Raw genomic sequence first — 19,216 nt, forward strand, 5'->3', positions numbered from 1 at the left:
AAACCTCATACCTTTGAGTAGGACTGTTAATTTCTCAACACTCAATTGCGAATGATTAGAATATGAACTTACCACCTGTGTATTGTCATAAATGAATCAAGTTAAAATAAGCATGTATTCAACTCTCATATCATGTCAAGGGAATTGAAAGAATCATGGAAAGACTGTGGCCACCAACCTCCAAAAACCAACCAACACCACAAGCCATCATGAGAATTGAAAAACAATTGTTGCGAAATTCTAAAAAAGGCGTCACTAATAAATTAATTCACACATAAGTTAAACTTTAAAATCATTATTAACTTCTTTTAAGAGACCGCCTTATTCGGTTAGTTACCGTGTTCACAAGAAGTACAAAAGTGATTCGCGAATGATCTCTCCCCTGTTTTATATCAAAATTAATGACACCTGTCAGAAGATTATTTATAAAAACCAATGTATGAATTACTATTCATGCATGCGCTAGTCCACGAGACCAAAATATAATAAGGTCTGCTTATATTAATAGAATTAACATTTAATCTCATTTCTAATGTTTCGGCAATTAATAATTTAAGACATTCACACTGTTTATTAAGAACCTTGGATTCATTAAAAAGAAACACATGTCCATCAGTTATTGCATGATATGCAAGTTCAGATGCACCCATCCTACCTCCTCTAACTGATGCTAAATACTGCTGTATCCTTACCAAAGGAAATTTTAGGTCGAGCTAACATAAGTACAATTGCATCCACCACAAGAAATATTGTAAACAATATTGTGAGCTTCCATGGTAGGAACTACATATACCCTATATTTCAAGATAGCATGAAGCTTACTCACGGGTTGCGGAACAATCTTAAATTCAGTGTTCTTAAATATGTTAATAAATTGTCTATATCAATGTTGTATATACGGAACTTTAATAAAATGTTTGTGATCCACCCTGTCATTATTATTATTATTATTATTATTAGCTATATGGTGCAAGTAAGCCTGAGGCTTACTTGCACCATATAGCTAATAATAATAATATGCTGCACCAGCCCAAAAAAAAAAAAATCCAAGTTACCCTGAGAGGGAGGGAGGGAGGGAGGGAGAGAGAGAGAGAAGTAGAAGAGAATCACAAAGAAAGAGAAGAGTGATGATATCCAGCTCAGGACCCTGAGTGTGCTAAACCCATACTCACCATTTGTTGTACCTGTCTCTAATTTATATTTCGCCTGTTGACTAATCTGCATAATGGTACCTAATGAATAACCCTATTTAAAAATCTGTTTTGTTGGTTCCATGAGCTCATCCAATAAGGATTCTTGAGTAGAGCTGTATCTATATGCATTACAAAACTGGTTAAAAATAATGCTCCTTTTATATGTAAAAGGGTGGTAGCTCGAACAGTGCCAAAAATTTTCCAGTATTCATTGACTTCCTATAAATTTTAAAAATATGTTTTCTTTAACTCTGGTTAAAGTAAAATTTTTAAAAAATTATAGATTTGTGATGAGGAATTTCCATTTGTAGAGTGAACTTAAGTCGAGTATGAATGTTATTAAATGTATCCAGGATCTTCTGTACTATATATTTATTAGTAATTATTAAGATATCATCAAGATATCTGCCGTAGAATATTACATTAGGTAGATGTGGTGTTAAGTATACCTGCTCGATCTTATTTAGATAAATTTCAGCCACTAATCCACTCAAGCAAAGTCCCATTGGTAACCCGAATATCTGCTTGTAAATTTTATCTTGGAAATTAATATAATTGGTTTGTACAAGAAATTTAATCAATTAAAATATTTCATTTCTGGATAAATTTGACATGTTTAAACAGATTGTCTGATCACTGTCCCATATTACATCAAGGGCATATTTTACATGTACATTGGTGTACAAGGAAATAATACCAATGAATTGTCATTTCTGTTACAAGAAAATGTTGTTACCAATAAATTTTACTCTAGTGTCACCATAGATATTGTCACATGAAAAAAAAAAGTTTTTTTTTTTTTAAATTGTTCACATTTTTGCTTACACTACAAATCAAAATTTAAAGCTCTCTGTTAAAGGAAGAATTTAACATCAAGCTACATGTTTGTATCACTATCTAGAGGTTTTTTTTTTTAAATGTAAAAACATTTTCATATTCAGTGATGTCAATCATTTCAGCATGATCTCCTACTGAATAAGTCAAAGCAGCATTATCAGGAACAGTGCAATGGTGGGAGGGAAGTGACAGATCAGTAGGGGAGGACACTGGAAAAAAGGAACTGAAAAGGAAAAAGTGGGTCCAGTGAGAATGCTTGATGCAGAGCTCCTGCTGGCTCTTGATGCCCCTGGATGTTTTACACAATACATATTTGCATTTCTTTTTTTAAGAATCCTTTTTAAGAGTAAGAAAAAACAGTTGCTATAATCTATAATCATGGTAATACTTGCCTCAACAGCACAGCTTTATCAGATGAATAGGATCCAATTAGAAGATCTAAAATAAATTTGTAAATATTATAAAGTTCATTACAGACCTGAATTCCAAAATTTTTGTTTTGTAAATATTACATGCACATAAATATCTATTTTAAAAAAAATCATTTTTATACAGTTAAAAAATACAGAAATTTTACATGCTTGGAATAGGTAAAAATACAGTAAAATTATGTCACAAAACAGAGGCCTCTTACTATCTTCAAAACTTACGAAAAAGCCATTCACTGAACCTTTACCAAAAGCAGTGAATAACAAGTGACAATCATTGTCACCACTAAATGCAAAATCTACTTTTTCGTTTCTTTCTGTGCAGTGCATGCTATCACTCTGCTTATGTTTGGAAGTATCTAATTACAATGCAATTCCTTCCACCTGAAATTGAAAAATATCTACATACAGTCCACAATGCAAACATGTTACCTTTTTCAGATTTTACACAGAAAATCTGGCATGTAAGTATTCCCAAATTTTACATCTTATTTCTTTAGCATATTACTGAATACATCGATAATCAGTTTTGCACTACCCAAGCACTAAAAATGACCACAGATAACAGGAAAGACTGTTACAGTAGTAGTAGAGGTATGGAATGCAAGAAACCAAGCTTATGTAGCATCAGCCAAAAAAAAAAAAAAACCCATTTCACACATCCATTCCCTCTAAAAGTTTACCCAGTTCCTCCTTGAATTTATATAAGCTATCAACTTCCACAATGACAGATGGAAGTTTGTTCCAGTAATCAACTACCTGCTAACTAAAGGCAATTGCCACATATCTTCTACAACTATCTTTCCTCAATTTGAATTTATGCCCCTCAGGTTCGTAATCTGAGCAAGAGAAAGAATCTCATCAGAATTAAGCCTGCTCAACCCATTCAAGACTTTATATGCCCCAATCATATCACCTCGCAAGTGCCAAAGTCTCCAGACACTGCAATTTGCAGAACAAGCTTTTCTTGGTAAGAGCACCCCTTTGTTCCCCTCACCAGTCTTGTTTCTGGAATTGTTATAGAAACTCTACATCCTTACTAAAATGAGACCTCCAGGACTGTACAGAGTACTCAAGGCATGGTCTAACCATTGCCTTATAAAAAGGGATATTCACCTCCTTTTCCCTACTAGTAAAATTCCTGTATATCATTGACAATACCCCATTACCTACTCTGGCTACCTGTCTGCACTGTTTAGAAAACTTCATACCTGACTGCACAATTACTCCCCAGGTCTTTTTCATTTTATATCACCCTAAGTGTAGTACCACACAGTTAGTACGTTTCTCTGTGGTTACTTCTACCCACATGCAGTACTTTGCATTTTTCAATGTTAAACTTCAGTTGCTACTCCTCAGCCCATCTGCCCAACTTATCTATACCCTGTTGCAGTAGCACTGCCATTAACACATAGTTATAAGTATAACATTATTTATTCTTATCATCTTCCACTCACCTTCACTGTATATCACCCATTAATTCATTATTAACAACCTAAATTTTCAAAACATTCTCTACATTTCCAATTACAGAGATCACAAGTATAATAGGTTATCCACCTTCAAAAACATATCATTAATTATATTTACATTTTTCTAATCTACTACAGAGGAATTTAGATAGCTTCCATTTATATTCACTCTGCAATCAAACTGATTAATTCTGGAGCTACATTATTTACTCATTCCAAATTAATGATGAAAATGAAGAGGAAAAGCAAAAAAAAAAAAAAAAAAGATATATGCAATGATGAGAAGGTACAACGTAACTAAGGAAAAATATCACCATAGGGGCAGGCAATACACACACACACACACACACACACACACACACACACACACACACACACACACACACACACACACACACACACACACACACACACACACACACACACTAAAGCTAAAATCAGAAAAACTAGCCAGAAAATGAGGGTGTATAGTGAGAATACACACATTTCTAATTAAAAGTGATTATATTATTCTTCATTTTGGAAGAAGTTAAATGTTGGAAGTGATCATAGAATGATAAGATATAGATCATATATATCATTTATTTCATCTATATCAACACACTTGATATAGATGAAATAAAAGAAAGGAAAAAAAACTGACCCAAGTAAATAATACTAAGGTATTTGAGATAACAGAAGAGGAGAAAAAGCAGTATGTACTGGAACTTAACAAGATTGAGCTTCTGCAGAACATTTCAGGACCAAGATATTGATGAGGAATACAACTTTCTGAAAGTCATAAAGCCTGAGAAACATATAGGTAAACAGAAATCCAAAGAAGGAAAAATTAGTCAAGAAACACTTGTCATGATGAACCGAACACAACAACCAAAGAACAAGATGAATACTGACAAGGACAATTTGAGTGTACCGAGTTATGCAAAGCCATTAGGAAGAGGCTCAGAGAGGACATAAGATTTAACACAAGAAAAATAGAACAAGCACTAAGGGAAAACAAAGGACTTAAATCAGCAGTAATACAGACATAATAGAGCAGTAAAAAAACAAATAATAATTGAATCTGAAGAATAGTGATATGTACTTATAAACAGCACAGAAGGAATAATTCAAATAACAGAAGACTACTATAAAGTATTATACAGGGAGCAAGGAAATGATGCCAGCAGTGGAGAAGATGGATCACAAATTTCAAGACATATGACATACGCGATATCCTAAATGATGAGATAGAACATGCATCTAAGAAAAACAAAGAAACAGAAAGCCCCGAGTGAAAATGAAGTTACTATAGAGTTATTAAAACTGGGAGGAAGAGACATGACATAGATACTGGCAAGACCCCTAAGGAGTGGAATAATGCAATCATAATTTTGCTGCATAAGAAAGAAGACAAATAAGAAATAGGAAATTAGAGACCAATTAACTTGTAGCCCTATATCTGCAAGTTGTTCACAAGGGTCATCACTAACAGATTAGAAAGAATACTCTAAGAGAAACAACCGAAAGAGCAAGCTGGCTTTAGGAGAGGATTCTCAACTATGGATCATCTTCACATAATATCACAGCTAATGCAGAAATTAAATAAATATAAATCGCCATCATGCCTGGAATTTGTGGATTATGAAAAGGCATTTGACTCCATACAGGTTAAAACAATGTTTCAGGCACTGGAAAGACAAGGCACAGACACCCTATACATTATGATTTTGAAGAAAATATCAGAATGCTACCTCCCTTTATTAGAATAAACAAAAACAGTAACAAATTTAAAATTGAGAAAACTTCAATAAAGGCGAGACAATAACTCTGAAGTTGTTTACTGCTGCCCTTGAGAAATCTTTCAGAAGATTGGACTGGTCGTAGAAAGGGGTCAATGTGAATGGAGAGTACCTAAACCAGGAGTTGGCAACCTACAGCTTGTGAGGCATGTGGCTCTCTGAACATGTAACAGGACAGGAAGGGAGGAGGGGTTATGCTAATAGTTAATAAACAAAATCTAACAAAGTGCATCCAATTGAGGTGGGTGGACAATGCAATATTGAGTCTGTTTGGTGTGACATAAGCACTGGGAAAGTAAAAATGAGAGTAGGTGTGTGTGTGTTATAGGCCTAATGAATCTGATGAATATAATGAGCAATTGTGCAGAGAAACAGAGTGTGCCAGTAAATTATTAGTGTCTTATAATGGGAGATTTTAATTTCCTGGATATTGACTGGAATTTGTGGGTTGGTCTCTCACACACTAGCAAGGCTTTTGTGGATTTATTGGACGATTGTTTTCTACAGCAGCATGTTCGGGAAGCAACTAGAGGAATTAATACTCTTGATCTGATTATCAGTAGTGATTCTTCATGAATCAAGAATCTGCAGACAAAGGAACCACTAGGTGGCAGTGATCACAGTGTGCTGAAGTGGGATTTACTCAAAGAGTTAACTACCATCAAAGGTAAAGGGAGGGTGTTTGCTTTCATAAAGTTGACTACGGTGGTCTGAGACAGTATTTAAATTCTATATGGTGGGACCAACTAATGATGTTACCAACAGCAAATTCAAAATAGGAAGCATTCAAAGAATTAATCTTGGAAGCTACTAGGCTTTTCATACCAACAAAGAAATATTGTTCACGATTTAGGCCTAAATGGATGTCAGATGAACTAATTAGACATGTGACAAAGAAGAAAAATGCATGAGATACATATAAATTAATGGGTGACAGAGAAGCCTATGATAGATATAAGCTGGTCTGTAACCAAGTTACAAAGGAGGTAGGGCAGGTGGAAGCAGATTATGAAAAATCTTTGGCAAAGGATGCAAAGAAAAACAGCAAACAGTTCTTTACTTATTAAGCTCTAGAAGGAAGGGGATGAATCAGATTGGCCCACTTGATATCGATGGTTCAAATGTTGATGATCCTGCTCAGGTAGCTAACAAACTAAATGAATATTTTGCATCTACATTAACACATGAGAAGTTATTCAGGGAGGGGAATGCCAGAGGTGTATTCAACTCTGGCAGTAAGCTAGATAATCTTGTAATAACTGAGAATAAAGTGGAGGAGAAATTGTTGAAGATAACCATAAGAAAGGCACCTAGGATGGATGGAATCTATCCAGTTATATTAAAGGAGGCAGCAAAGGAAGTAAGCAAACCCTTAGCCATAATTATGAGAGCTTCTCTGGACTCAGGGGAGGATTGGGGTCACATCTGACCTCAATCCACAAAGCAGGATCAAAGGGAGACATAGGTAATTACAGACCTGTTAGTTTAACTTCTGTTCCAGGGAAATTAATGGAGGCACTAGTTAAAGAAGCACTACAGGATCATCTAGAAAGACTTCAGTTATAGCTCAGACACAGCATGGGTTTGTTAAGGGGAAGTCTTGTCTGACAAATTTTATTGGATATTATGATGTAGTCACAAAGGAACTGGATGCAAAGAATAACTTTGATATCATATATTTGGATCTTAGAAAGGCCTTTGCACATGGAAAACTGCTGCACAAATTGGAGCAGTTTGGCATTGTAGGCAAATTGCTGCTATGGATAAAGGGATAGTTGAGTGGGAGAAGACAGAGTCGTAATCAATAGACACTGCTCTTCGTGGACTAATGTTATTAGTGGAGTCCCTCAGGGTTCAGTGTTGGGTCCATTGTTGTTTTCTGTATTTATAAATGATATTGATGATGGCATATCAGGCTTAATGTCCAAGTTTGCAGACGATACAAAGGTTGGCAGGGTTGTTAATGACACTAATGACAGTATACTGGTGCAACAGGATCTAGAAAAGTTGAGCAGATATGCTGAGAGGTGGCAAATGAAGTTTAACATTGACAAATGTAAAGTACTACCTATGGGAAACAGTAACCCCAGAGTAACGTATTAACTCTGTGGTACTACACAACGAAAAGGACCTGGGAGTAAGTGTGCAGGCAGATATGAAGTTTTGTGAGCAGTGCAGACAGTCTGCAAGAGTAGCGTATGGTGTCCTGTCAATGATATACAGGAATTTTTCTAGCAGGGATAAGGAGGTGATTATCCCCTTGTATAAGGCAATGGAATTGCCACACCTTGAGTACTGTATACAGGTCTGGAGGCCTCATTTTAAGGATGTACAGCTGTTGGAACGAGTACAGAGAAGGGCAACAAGATTAGTGAATGGAACAAAGGGTTGCTCTTACGAAGAAAGGCTTAAGTTTTGCAAATTACAGAGTCTGGAGACTAGGCATCGGCGTTGTGATCTGATTGAGGTGCATAAAGCCTTGAATGGTTTGAGCATGCTCAATGCTGATGGGATTCTTCCTCTTGCTCAGAATAATCACTTGAGAGGGCATAAATTCAAATTGAGGAAAGACAATGTACGATAGATGTGCGGAAATTTGTCTTATAGCCAGCAGGTGATTGATTGCTGGAACAAACTTCCATCCGTCGTTGTAGAAGTTGATAGCTTAAATAGATTCAAGGCAGAACTTGGCAAACATTTGGAGCGAGTGGAATGGGTGAAATAAGGGTGTTTTTTTTTTTTGGCTGATGCTATATAAGCTTGCTTTCTTGCATCATGTGCCTTTGCTAATGCTAACTGCAGCTCTAACTTTTAGCCCACATGAAGCACAATTTGAAATGGAGTTAGAGGACTTAAAAATCAAGGAAATATGGAGTGCAAGATTAAAATGCACTTAAAACTGAAATTGAGGATTTGGACAGTCAAAAGGTTGCCCTTGCAATTCTACACAAATGGACAGCGATAGGTGCATTGAAAAAACAAGACCAAATTGTGTTCAATGCATGGAGGCACATTACCAGACACACACAAATTTGAAAATATTCAAAATATATATTTTTTTTTTTAATAAAACACCTTCCCACTATTCCATTTCTTAAAAAACTCCCCCCCCCCCAGCTTGAGCTGAGTTTCTTTGGATTCCCTTTTTTGTAAATTAGATCAAAAATGGCTCTTCACTCAAAAAAAGGTTGCTGACCCCTGACCAAAACCATTTACGATATGTAGATGACATTGTGATCATAAGCCGCAATCCTGAAAGATTAAAAAAAAACCTTAATCAGTTATACAGATTTAGTAAAGATGAATATGGCTAAAACAAAAGTAATGATGAACAAGTATGCCACAGAAAGGGATATAATCATTGAGGGAGCAGTAATTGGAAAGGTGGAGTCGTACTTATCTGGGACAAGTCATTGGCTATAATAATGATAAATGGCTGGAAGTCAAGAGAAGAATAAATTTTGGATGGATAACATTCAGGAAATATAGTCACATACTGAGGAGCAATGTCCTAATTTGTCTTAAACATAAAACAATGAACCAATATATACTCCCCACCATGACTTATGGAAGTGAAACTTGGCCACTCACCAAAAGAATGGAAGAGAAGCTGAGAATGACACAGCGAAGAATAGAATGAATTGTATTGGGAATCAGACTGTTAGATAAGAAGAGAAACACATGGATTAGGCAACAAAACAAGTAAAGCACATTCTTATCAAAACTAAAGAACTGAAATTAATTTGGGCACACAGAGCTCAAAGACATGATGACAGATGGACTAAGAAAATTACTGGTACACAAGAGTAGCTAAAAGAAATCCTGGAAGATATCAATCGAGATGGATGGACAGATAAAATTCAAGAGGTCACGGGTAGTAAATGGATGGCCATTGTGCAAAACAGAAGGAACTGGAAAGTTGCTGGAAAGGCCTTCATCCCTGCAGGGGATTAAAAATGGCTGCTGATGATGAAGTTACTCTTCAATTAGTGATTTTCCCAATCCCAAGAAATTACCAATTTCAATAGATTACAAACAGCGAATGTTTCAGACAGTTTATATGTAAAGAATTATGCAAATATGCAGAAAACATGATTGTGCAAAGAGAATGTGCAGCAATCAGTTTGCTCATTATTATATATTATTACTCATTATCATTATCAGTTAAGAGAGAACAATAGTTAATTCCAAAAATTTCATGAAAACTAAAATTTACCTGAATAAAAATTGTCATCAATATCTTTACCCATTGAAATTCCAATTCCAAACCCTGACATCTCACTACCTATATCTTCAGCCCCGATTCTCTAAAGTAGGATAAATTGAATATTTAAAAAAAAAAAATGAATAAGGTTTTTTTATTTATTTCATTTATTCCATTTAAACTTTTCTACCTCTCATACAATGGCTTACAGTAGACTTCGATTATCTGAGTGTAGATCAATTAAGGGTCTCTACACTGAGTGGACAGAAATCGTGAGATACCTATGTAGTAACAGGTAGACCCACCTTTCACCAGGACAAGGGCAGTCAGACGGTGAGGTATTGAGTCCATTAGTTCACGAAAGCATTCCACAGGTATTTCCATCCATGCTTACTGCAACACTGTCCATAATTCCATCACATTTTGGTGGAGGATGCTCCACAGGGTTCAAGTCTGATGAACAGGGAGGCCTTTCCATGGTTGTAAAATCTGTGGAATGCTCTTCGAACCATGTTCTAGTCACCACGGCTCTGTGAGGAGATGCATTGTCCTGCTGGAAGAGTCCATTGCCTTGTGGGTGCACGATGACCATGAAGGGAGGAAGATTTTTTTTTTTTTTTTTTTTTGGTAGTTGTTGGCGCATCGGCTTCTGTGGCCATAATGCAACTCCCAAGGTTTTTGAAGTACTTTGATCCAAGCCAGAGGCGGGATTCGAACCCACATCCTTTGGGTTGCCAGGCAGGCAGGCACTTTACCCACCTGGCTAGCCCAGTCGGCAAAGGGAGGAAGATGGTCTGCAAGGATGACCACATAACCTGGACCTTTCAGATGCATTTAGATGTACCAGAAGTCCCAACTTATGCCAGTTGAGCACACCCCAGACCATTACCAACCATCCACCTGCCTAAACAGTTCCTTGTTGACATGGTGGGTACATAGCTTTCTGTGGTTTCCGCCAGATACGTACCCTCCCGTCTGCTTGAAATAACTAGAAAAGGGATTCATCAAACCAGGAGACCCGTCTCCAATCATCCAAGGTCCAGTGCCAATTTCTTTCACCCAGTTGAGATGTAGAGTCCTGTGTTGGTGGTGTTAGCAATGGGACTCTAGTGGGTCTGTGGCTCCCATAACCTACTGTGGCTAATGATCGCCCGATGGTCTTGGTGGAGACATTGCAGGCACCTCTCTCATTGAAGTCGGTAGTGATTTATGCCACTATCACTCTCCAGTTGGCTGAAACAATGAGAGACAAACGTCGAAAGCCACATTCATCCACCACCTTTCTCTGCCCACAACGCTATCCACGATTAGATGTTATTCTGGAAATGGCATATTCCTAATACATTCTTGATACTGTCGAACAGGGAGAGTGCAATTTCTGTACCACCTCCGCGATAGAGTAACCCATGAGCCGGGCACCCACTATCATCCCTCTTTCAAAGTCAGTTAACTCACGTTTATCCATACTGACATCAAATTACCATCTACGTGAATGCAGTGTACCTATATACCTGCCAAGAGTGGATGTCACCCCTCTTACTGCCACTAGTAAGAGGGGTGACAGCATCACATTGTCCAGTAACCAGGTATCCCATGAATTCTGTCCTTTCAGTGTACAGGAAGTAGAAGTCTAAATTAATCTAAATCATATGATAAAAAGCAGCAATAATACTTTTTATTTCAATATTTTTCTCAAAGTTGTTTTTAATTTGATTAAGTATACATCCACAAAGTTAGAATAGAAAAGGGCTATTCTTTTTAATGAAGAAAAACTTAGAAATTTGTGAAAAAAAAATGGTTAAAATATAAACTAAAGTCTCTACTCAACTACATGGAATTACAGAATGCCATTATAGCTGACATGATAATATTCAGAAATTTCTGCTACACTGACAGCAATTAACTATCGGCTGGCTAAAGGCAAATTTCCACATATCTATTCTACATCTGTCTTTCCTCAATTTGAATTTATGTCCCTTCAGGTTAGTAATCTGGGCAAGCGGAAGAATCCCATCAGAATTCAGCATGCTCAACCCATTCAAGGCCTTACTTATACACTTCAATCAGATTACCTCACATGCCTAGTCTCCAGCCATTGCAATTTGCAGCGGCTGGAGACTAGGCACCTGTGAGGTGATCTGTGTCACCTGTAGTAACAAGAGAAAACAAAGTTCTTCATCTAAGTATCAGAAGTCATTAGGTATTAAGAATATTCAGGTGACAGTGATGGATGTTGGATTTATTCAAAGAAAAAATTACACAAGAAAAAAGGGAAGGAATTTTGTTTTAAGCAAAGCTGATTATAAAGAGTCCATTTTTCTCAAATTCTTTTCAGTGGGACTAACTAATTAAAATTTTTTTTAACTTTATTAAAAAATTAATTCCAAATAAGAAGTTCAGGATCTTAGAAGCTTCCAAGCAATTTATACCAATTAAAAGACAGTGTTCAACATTTAGACCACAGAGGATGTCAGATGAACTGAAGTGCTCAGTAGCAGAGAAAAAAAATTCAAGGGATGATCATAAACTGCAAGAGGATACCAGTAAAAACAAATTAGTGCATAAACAAGACACTTGGGAGTGTAGTGAGGCTAAAGAAATTACAAAATTTAATTGGCTATGAGTGCAAAGAAATGTAGCATGGAATTCTTTTGTCTCTTAACACTATAAGAGAAGGGAAGAATCACTTAAGTCCACTAGATATCAAAGGATCACAATACTGATACAGAATGTATCTACATTCTGTATCAGTATTGTCAGTATCAGTATACAGAATGTATCTATATTCTGTATCAGTATTGTCTTGTGTGAATGTCGATCAGGGGTGGGCCACATCCGGCCCGCGACGATGTTGAATCCGGCCCGCGACGATGTTGAATCCGGCCCGCGACGATGTTGAATCCGGCCCCCTCGGTAAATGCATAAATATAGAAAATCCATACCTGACTACTCGCTGTAAACGTTCGGCTTAATTCGGTTCAATCGGGAATCGCGGCCAGTACAACAGTAACCAAGTGATTCTACGCAGCGTCAAAGGCTTATTTCCTAATTATTATTGTAGCATCGATCGAACGAAGTTCCTTTGGGTTTGACTTCTTATTGAAAAAAATAATATTGGTGCGAGATATTTTATGTCTTTTCTAATTATTACAATTTTTAATTTAATATAATTTATAGCCCATAAAATGAGCCAATTAAAAAAAAAGAAAAATTGATGCCGAATGCCGCATTTTCAATGATAATTGGACATTCAGATATTTTTTTAAAAAATACATTAATAATTTGGTAATTCAAGTAATATAACATTTTTTAGGTTCTGATTTTTTTTATTAAATCATTCAATCTATTCCGGCCTGCATCACGATGCGAAAATTTCATTCGGCCCCACCGCATCATGATACGAAAATTTCATTTGGCCCGCTGACAAAAAAAGTTGCCCACCCCTGATGTAGATGCATCATGTATCTATATTCATACAAGAAGTTTTTTAGGCAAAGGATAATAGTAAAATTCTATCTAATGCTGATTTGGAGTGAAATAATTTTATAACAACAGAAAGTAAGATTGTAGAGAAAGTGCTATACATAACAGTGACAACACCTCAAGAAGATCGAATCTATCCATTTATATCAAGAGAAGCTGCAATAGAGATAGTCAAACCTTTGGCCATAATAATGAGGGCATCCTTTAGATTCAAAAGAAGTACCTGTAGATTGGAGTTGTGCAATGGCATCTCCTATTCACAAGGGTGATTCAAAAGATCATCTTCATAGGAGTGCAGTCACAAGGTAACTGCAACACAAGTTTGTTAAAGGAATATCAGGCTTCACAAATCGGTTTAGCTACTATGACGTCATCACAAAGGAACTGGTTCCAAATGGAAATTTTTTATCATATATTTTGATAAAACATTTGATACTCTACCACACGTATGATGGTAGTATAAATTGGAGCAATGTGGTATTAGGAGCAAAAGTTACTATTAACCCTTTATCCAAAGTTAACTATGAATAAAGGGATGGTTAAGTGATAGGAGAAAAAGAGTTTATTACAAATGGCCACTGCCCTTCATAGATTAATGTGAAGAGTGGAATTCCACAGAGGCCAGAGATGGGCTCCTTAATGTATTTGATATCTATTAACAATATTAACATAGGTATTTCAAGTACTAACATAGATATTTTACTATTGGCTGATGATACAAATTGTGCATAATGGTTAATGACCATAATATTCAACCCATTGTTTTTGGGTTGGGCATGTGTTGATAGGTAAACTAAGTAGATAAACTAAGAGGATAGGATGGAAAACAGCAAGGTGGGTTTAACAGTAATAAATGCAAGTTCCTGCATTTGAAAAGCAGTAATTTAAAAAAAAAAAAACAACCATTTTAGCAACACCGAAAGTAAGGTGTACAAAAAAGCTCTAGGGATAATTGTACAGTTGGCATGAAATTCTCTCAGCAGTGAAAATAAGCTGCTAGCAGAGATCATGCAGTTCTATCAGAGAAATACAGGAATTCTACCAGCCCCTGTTGAGAATTATTAGGCCACAATTAGAATATTGTATACACATTTGTAAACCTCATTTTACAAACAATAAAAATCTGTTGGGAAAAGGTGCAGAGATGAGCAACAACATTAGTTAGGGGAATAAGAGTACCTTTTATTACCAAGTAAGACCGGTTCTTCATGGGTCCCCAATGCAGATGCTTAATCTCTGGAGATTAAGCATCTGCATTGGTGACCTATTTTAAGTGTATAAGGCTATATAAGTGTTAAATAAACAAAATTCTGATCGCATCTTTAATCATTGATATTAATGTGACTTGTCTTATGTAGGTTCTACGCTGGGGGGTGTTGTATTTTCGTGTTAAACAACACAAGACTTCAATTCGAGTGTTGAGAGCAAACGCTTCAGAATTAGCATTTCACATTGTAAATGAAGGTCATTTGTTTCTCTTTAATGAAGCAAAAATAATTAATATTCAACATAATTATAGTAAAATACTTATCGCAGAAACATTTGAAATAAAATCGTGTAAAAATTCTATCAACATTCGTAGACCTTTTTTAATATCGGACGATTGGTCCTATGAATGTATGTGCCGTGAGGATTAAATTTCTTTTAAATACAGATGCAGCGCCGCATCTTTTAGTTTCATTCCATCTTGTGAACATGTATGATCGAAAAGTTCTCATCCAACTTAAGGAGGAAGAAAATGTCTTCAAGTATTTGTTAATTTTTTTTTTTTTTCTACTATTTGAAATTTTGATATGATGTTTTCCTATGCCAATAGTTGCATCGTGGTTGATGGTTCTGGGGTCGGGTTGGGGCCTCGATGGTGATGCTGGACTATTAATTTGCGCATGGAACACATTAAGATGAAGTTTATCAATTTTTTTATAATTTATTTATTTCATGTGAAGGACTTGGATAAGAAGTCTGCCTATAAAGAAATCCAGGTAATCTTTATAAAATTATCTAATAATTAAAAGAATATAGGAGATAATGAGCATATAACAGCTAGAATTAGCATTTGTAGACACATATGATGCAATAAAGCAAGCTTATGCAGCATCAGCCAAAAAAAAAAAAAAAAAAAAAACACACTTCCAATTCATCCCTCCGTTCATTCGAAATACCTGTCCAGCTGAGCCTTAAATTTATTTAGGCTATCAACTTTCACGACAAAGGACTGAAGTCTATTCCACTAACCAACTAATCGCTGGCTAAAGGCTAACTTCCGCACATATATCCTACATCTGTTTTTCCTCAATTTGAATTTATGCCCTCTCAGGTGATTATTCTGAGCAAGAGGAAGAATCCCATCAGCATTGAGCATGCTCAAACCATTCAAGGCTTTATGCACCTCAATCAGATCACCACGCAGGTGCCTAGTCTCCAGACACTGTAATTTGCAAAACTTAAGCATTTCTTCGTAAGAGCAACCCTTTGTTCCATTCACTAATCTTGTTGCCCTTCTCTATACGCATTCCAAGAGTGCTACATCCTTCTTAAAATGAGTCCTCCAGACCTGTATACAGTACTCAAGGTGTGGCCATTCCATTGCCTTATACAAGGGGATAATCACCTCCTTATCCCTGCTAGAAAAATTCCTGTATATCATTGACAAGACACCATGCGCTACTCTTGCAGACTGTCTGCACTGCTCACAAAACTTCATATCTGCCTGCACACTTACTCCCAGGTCCTTTTCGTTCTCTACCACTGTCAGTGTAGTACCACAGAGTTAATACGTTACTCTGGGGTTACTGTTTCCCATAGGTAGTACTTTACATTTGTCAATGTTAAACTTCATTTGCCACCTCTCAGCCCATCTCCTCAACTTTTCTAGATCCTGTTGCAGTAGCATACTGTCATTAGTGTCCTTAACTACCCTGCCAACCTTCGTATCATCTGCAAACGTGGACATTAACTTGATAAACCATCATCAATATCATTTATAAATACAGAAAATAACAATGGACCCAAAACTGAACCTTAGTGACTCCACTAATAACATTAGTCCACGATGAGCAGTGTCCACTGATTATCACTCTGTTTTCTCCCACTCAACCATCCCTTTATCCATAGCAGCAAGCCTCCAATGCCACAATGCTCCAATTTGTTCAGCAGTCTTCCATGTGCAACAGTATCGAAAGCCTTTCTAAGATCTAAATATATGACATCAAAGTTATTCTCTGCATCCAGTTCCTTTGTGACTACATCATAGTATCCAATAAAATTGGTCAGGCAAGACTTTCCCTTAACAAAACCTTGCTGTGTCAGAGATATAACTGAATTCCTCTCTAGATGATCCTGCAGTGCTTCTTTAAACAGTGCTTCCATTAATTTTCCTGGAACAGAATTTAAACTAACAGGTCTATAATTTCTTGTGTTGCCCGTTGATCCTCTTTTGTGAATTGCAGTTAGATCTGCACATCTCCAGTCCCTTGAGTCCAAAGAAGCTCTCAATAATTATGGCTAAGGGTTTGCTTACTTCCATTGCTGCCTCCTTTAATATAACTGGATAGATCCCATCCACCCGGGGTGCCTTTATGTTTATCTTCAACAATTTCTCCTCCATTTTCCTCTCAGTTATTACAAAATCATCTAGCTCACTGCCAGAATTTAATTCACCTCTGGCATTACCCTCCCTGAATAAATCCTCATGTGTGAATGTAGATGCAAATACCCATTTAGTTGTTAATCACCTGAGCAGGATCCTCAACTGTTGAACCATCAATATCCAGTGGACCAATCTGATTCATCCCTTTCCTTCTAGAGTTTACATAGGTAAAGAACTCTTTGCTGTTTTTCTTTACATCCATTGCCAAAGATTTCTCGTAATCTGCCTTTGCCTGCCTAATCTCCTTTTAGACTTGGTTACGGACCAGCTTATATCTATCATAGGCTTTCATGTCACCCATTAATTCATATGTATCCCATGCATTTTTCTTCTCTGCCATATGTTCATCTGACATCTATTTAGGCCTATACTTTGAACAATATTTCTTAGTTGGTATGTAAAGCCTAGTAGCTTCCAAGATAAATTCTTTGAATGCTTCCCATTTTGAATTTTCTGTTGGTAACATCATCAGTTGGTCCCACCATATAGAATTTAAATACTGTCTCAGTCCGCTATAGTCGCCTTTACAAAAGCAAAAACCCTTCCCTTTATCCCTGATGGTAAAAAACCATCAGGGATAAAGGGAAGTAAATCCCACTTCAGCACCTGTGATCACTGCCACCCAGTGGTTCCTTTATCTGCAGATTCTTAATGCATGAAGAATCTGCAGATAAAGGAACCATTAGGTGGCAGTGATCACAGTGTGCAGATTCTTAATGCAGGAAGAATCACTACCGTTAATCAGATCAAGAGTATTACTCCTTCTAGTTGCCTCCTGAACATGCTAATGTAGAAAATAATCATCCAAAAAATTCACAAAAGCCTTGCTAGTATGTGTGTGAGTGACCAACCCACAAATTCCAATCAATATCTGGGAAATTAAAATCCCCCATTATAAGACTCTGATTTACTGGCCCACTATTTCCCTGTTCATTTATTAGGACATAAAAAATAAATCTCGGTTTTTTGCTCTCACATATCCAATTATCCATATACTCGTTCGGTGAGTTCATTTGTTTTATATGCACATTCGGTTTGAGTACACATTGTGCTCTAATACAGTTTATCTGAAATGTTTATGAATAACTAAACACTTATTCGTGTTTAGTTATTCATTCGTTTAAATATATATATTTTTTTAAATATACATTTATTTAGTCATTTAAGAATACATTCGGTTGAGTATATATTCATTTAAGTATACATTCATTTAAGTATACATTCATTTAAGTATACATTCATTAATCATACATTCATTAATCATACATTCATTTAAGTATACATTCATTAATCATACATTCATTTAAGTATACATTCCTTAATCATACATTCATTTAAGTATACATTCCTTAATCATACATTCATTTAAGTATACATTCATTAATCATACATTCATTTAAGTATACATTCATTAATCATACATTCATTTTAATTACAAACTTTTTATATATATACACATGAACATTATAGGTGATTGGCTAGTCAATTTAAAACTGTGAGAGCAAAAAACAGAGATTTATTTTTTATGTCCTAATAAATGAATGCACGAAATAGAATCGTAAATGCATTATTAAAATTTTGATTTAAAATTTTAAAACAATGCCTCATTGAAAACATTACCCCAAAATTTGCAAGGGTTAGACTGAATCAAAAATTTCCCAGTATCTATAATTTAATTCAATCTACATCATGGAGAATTATAAAATTAGCGCTCTAAGCATGTTTTATAACCAAAAAGAAATGCTTTAAACAAATCCAACGCTATCGAAATATTATTAAAAACATGTGAGAACTGAAGATTGGACTATCCTAAAAGAGTCGATTAAACTAAAATTAGAGGCTTTAGCTAATGAGTTGAAAGATACAGTTGAACAAATTACAATCACTTCGAAACTTACAGTATACTGTCACACCCCTTCTCAGATGTAACGTGGCCAGTAACATAACAAATGAACATCAGATCTTAAACCATTGTGATGCAATGTTTTTTAATTGTGGCACAGTTGGGGGGGGGAATAGTTAATAGAAACTCAATGAATTCAGATAATGTAATAAATCTTTCGTTGCATACCCTAAAACCCCCATCAAGTTACATTGTTAGGGAAAGGTTTAAATTTTAGTTTACCACTACCTATGCTCCCTAAGAAACAATTAATCATTGATGTTGAA

The 19,216-nt window shown here is 36.0% G+C and overlaps 1 protein-coding gene across 2 annotated transcripts in view; it reads right to left on the minus strand.

Annotated features, from left to right (window-relative positions):
• Positions 1–19,216, minus strand: part of LOC150091195 (integrin alpha-9-like) — a 688,379-nt gene that overhangs the window by 246,234 nt on the left and 422,929 nt on the right. For both annotated transcript variants that reach the window (XM_090374615.1, XM_090374611.1), the window contains exons 13-14: positions 9,928–10,018; positions 2,423–2,468 (exon numbers count right to left, since the gene is read on the minus strand). In XM_090374615.1, the coding sequence (XP_090230741.1) occupies positions 2,423–2,468; positions 9,928–10,018 (137 nt within the window). The remainder of the gene's footprint in view (positions 1–2,422; positions 2,469–9,927; positions 10,019–19,216) is intronic.

Source organism: Mastigoproctus giganteus, chromosome 1 (genome assembly GCF_048544385.1).
Source record: "Mastigoproctus giganteus isolate SK-2022 chromosome 1, ASM4854438v1, whole genome shotgun sequence".
NCBI lineage: Eukaryota > Metazoa > Arthropoda > Arachnida > Uropygi > Thelyphonidae > Mastigoproctus > Mastigoproctus giganteus.